The sequence below is a fragment of the Priapulus caudatus genome, unplaced genomic scaffold (assembly GCF_000485595.1).
Source record: "Priapulus caudatus unplaced genomic scaffold, Priapulus_caudatus-5.0.1 Scaffold33, whole genome shotgun sequence".
Taxonomy (NCBI): domain Eukaryota; kingdom Metazoa; phylum Priapulida; class Priapulimorpha; order Priapulimorphida; family Priapulidae; genus Priapulus; species Priapulus caudatus.
This window is the reverse complement of record NW_014577094.1, coordinates 305,575-308,734: the sequence shown is the minus strand read 5'-3', so window position 1 is coordinate 308,734 and position 3,160 is coordinate 305,575. Positions and strand designations below refer to the sequence as shown.

The 3,160-nt window shown below is 39.9% G+C and overlaps 1 protein-coding gene across 1 annotated transcript in view; it reads left to right on the top strand.

The window, feature by feature from the left end:
- Window positions 1-2,021, top strand: part of LOC106816764 (EF-hand domain-containing family member C2-like) — a 9,007-nt gene extending 6,986 nt beyond the window's left edge. Inside the window, exon 6 of the mRNA XM_014821394.1 lies at window positions 1,526-2,021. Coding sequence (XP_014676880.1) covers window positions 1,526-1,627 — 102 coding nt within the window. The 3' untranslated portion in view covers window positions 1,628-2,021. The remainder of the gene's footprint in view (window positions 1-1,525) is intronic.
- The last annotated feature ends 1,139 nt before the right edge of the window (window positions 2,022-3,160 follow it).

The following is a 3,160-nucleotide window of genomic DNA, read 5'->3' as shown; positions in this document are numbered from 1 at the left end:
ACTTCCACCGCACCTCAGCTATCTTCCCTGCCGCCTTCCTTTCAGACTCGCGCCCCTCTCTCCCTCAGCATGCTATATATGCGTACTTTTCCTTTGGCTGTACTGCACCTTTGAAATGGTGCTCGCGCATGCGCAATATCTCCCGAGAAGAAGAATATTTTGCAAACATTATGAATTTAAAATGAAGAGGGGGCATCCTAGCATAGCTTAGCATGGCTAGTATCCTAGCATCCTAGCATGGTTTAGCTATCCTCCCTGCCGCCTTCCTTCAGTCTCCCACCCCTCCTTTTCTATTACGTGTTTGTTTTTAGGCTGTACTGCACGCCTGAAACGGTGCTCGCGTATGCGCAATATCCCCCAAAACGAATAATATTTAGCATAAAATTATGATTTTAAAATGAAGAGGGGTTATCATAGCATAGATTTTTATGATAAAATTTTATCAGTAGACCTCACTTCAGAAATAGGAAGCAGACCTTGCATGTAAGGTTTTTGCTAATATACCAGTCTGTACATAGCATGGCTACCTTACTGTTTTAGCGCACGTGCAATATCTCACCAGAGGAGTTAGATTTTGTGATTAAAATGCATTTACTATGGTCAGGGGGTATCTCAGCAGAGGTTTCTGTAATAAATTATTATCTGTAGACCTGTGTTTATAATTAGGAGAGCGCCCTAGCCTGTAGGGTGCAAAACTCCTACTTCATACCGGCCCGCCCTTTCCCTTGTCTCCCTTGTCGCAGGCTCAGCCTCTTCCTTCTTCCACCGCCCCTCAGCTATCTTCCCTGCCGCCTTCCTTTAGTCTCTCACCCCTCCTTCCCTCAGCCAACTATATTATATTACGTATTTGTCTTTAGGCTGTACTGCACGCCTGAAACGGTGCTCGCGTATGCGAAAAATCCCCCAAAAAGAATATTATTTTGCAGAAATTATGAATTTTAAATGAAGAGGAGTTATCCTAGCATAGATTTATATGATAAAATTTTATCAGTAGACCTCACTTCAGAAATAGGGAGCAGACCTTGCATGTAAGGTCACATGCAGCTGCATATATCAGTCACTAGGACACATGGCTACGTTGCTGTTTTAGCGCATGCGCAATATCTCACCAGAGGAGTTTTATTTAGTGATGAAAATCCATTTAGTATGGTCAGGAGGTATCTCAGCAGAGGTTTCTGTAATAAACTCTTATCAATAGACCTGTGTTTATAATAAGGAGCGCGCCCTATCCTGTAGGGTGCAAACCCGCTACGTCATCCTCGCCCGGCCTTTCCCTGGGCTCCCTTGTCGCACCCTCAGCCTCTTTCTTCTTCCACCACCCCTCGTCTATTTTCCCTATCGCCTTCCTTCCGTCTCTCACCCCTCTCTATTACTGTGAATGATAATTGTGTTGACAAGAGGAGATCCTGTCAGCACTATATAGATTTCTGACATTTAAATTATTGATTGTTTTGCCATAGCATCATTTTGTTTTACATGAATTTTGAAATAAACCTCTACTTACATGAAGCAATCTGTCTTACAGGTGGAGGATGGAGGGAGTGCAGGCAAAAGCGATAACCTGTATAAAGTCAACTATACACAGTTTCTTGAACTCTTAATGAACAAGGATACTTCCAACAACTAGCCAACAAGTAGCTGACTACGGCCTGCTGAATTTGCACACATGAAATCTTTTAATTGTTTGAAATTTAGCAGTGAGTTTATTTTCTGACAAAGCACGTAAAGGATTCATGAATACGTCCAAATCCTTCAACTTGGCATTAAATTCCTAGAATCACCTTTTCATTTTACAGATTGAATTGTTAATCTAAAAATTATATACACCCAAATAGATTTATAACATGTAGATTAGTAGAGAATATATTTAATATAATTATACACACCAAGTACAAAATGTTAAAATACAATTTTCTGGCATTTTTTTAAAGTATATAGGAAACAACTTATGAAAAATAATATTAAGAGCGAGTGTATATGTCTTATTGGCATCTACTAACTATCTAAGAAAATAAAGTACTTAATTTGCTGTAACAGGATACTATAATTGTTAGATTTTAAAGTGATTATGTCACCGCAAATAGTAAAACAAACAAAAATATTTAAAATTTTCACAAAATGTAAGTAATTCTGTTCACTTTTTAGCTCATCTGACGTAGTAAGATGCAGCTTGTAGAATCGCATGATTGTCCGTCCGTGCGGCCGTCCATCCGTCCGTGCGTGAACAGTTGGGCACAAATCTTAACCGCTCGACGTACGGTCACGATATTAAAGACGTCGGGGGGGGGGGGATTGTAAAAAGAGTTCAGGATGACAAATTTAGGGGTCAATGGTCAAAGGTCAATATGTGTAAACGGAAGGGGAATATTTCCCCCTTAACTTAAGGTAGAGGAGGAAATACGGAATTGCGGCACAAATCTTAACGGCTCGACCTATGCTCTTAATATTCGGTGTATAGTATGATGTGCAGGAAACCCATCACCAGTGCGAAATTCAAAGGGCAGTGGGGAAAAGGTCAGATATCAGACATTTTCAAGGACATGGGCTAACGGACAGAGTGAAAAACTTTTTTGTTTCAGCACTGACCTCCCATTTTTATCACTTTATTGAAAGGACCATGAAATGTGCTTTCCATTGACGTGCGAAGAGTAAGTGTCTGATAACCTTTTGACCCTCAAGAGGAGGGTTAAACATGGATTCCTGAACTGCCTAAATGATGTCACAGTGTTCTCATATTCATGGCACATCCATAATATGGACGGCCAATAAACCTCCATAGCCCAACGGCTACAGCACAGGATTACGGCTCAAAGGTCCTTGGATCGAATCCCATCAGTTTTTTTATTATTTACTTGTTTTCTGTATTTTTCTATTTTTATCCATTTAACTATTTCCAATTAAGGCAAATATTTACATAATTTATTTACAACAATTTCATAACAACAAATAATTTTTACAATAATTAATTTTGTGTGTGTGTGTGTAATAGGGTTAGGGTTAGGGTTAGGGTCACAATGCACCATAAAACAGGAGTTTCAGGCACGCGATTTGTATCAACCAATGGGATTTGGGAGGTATGCAGAAGGTTGCTGAAATGATGTGTACGCAACTGCGTATCTGCATATCTTGCACCTAACAAAAGGTGTCACTACCAACGACT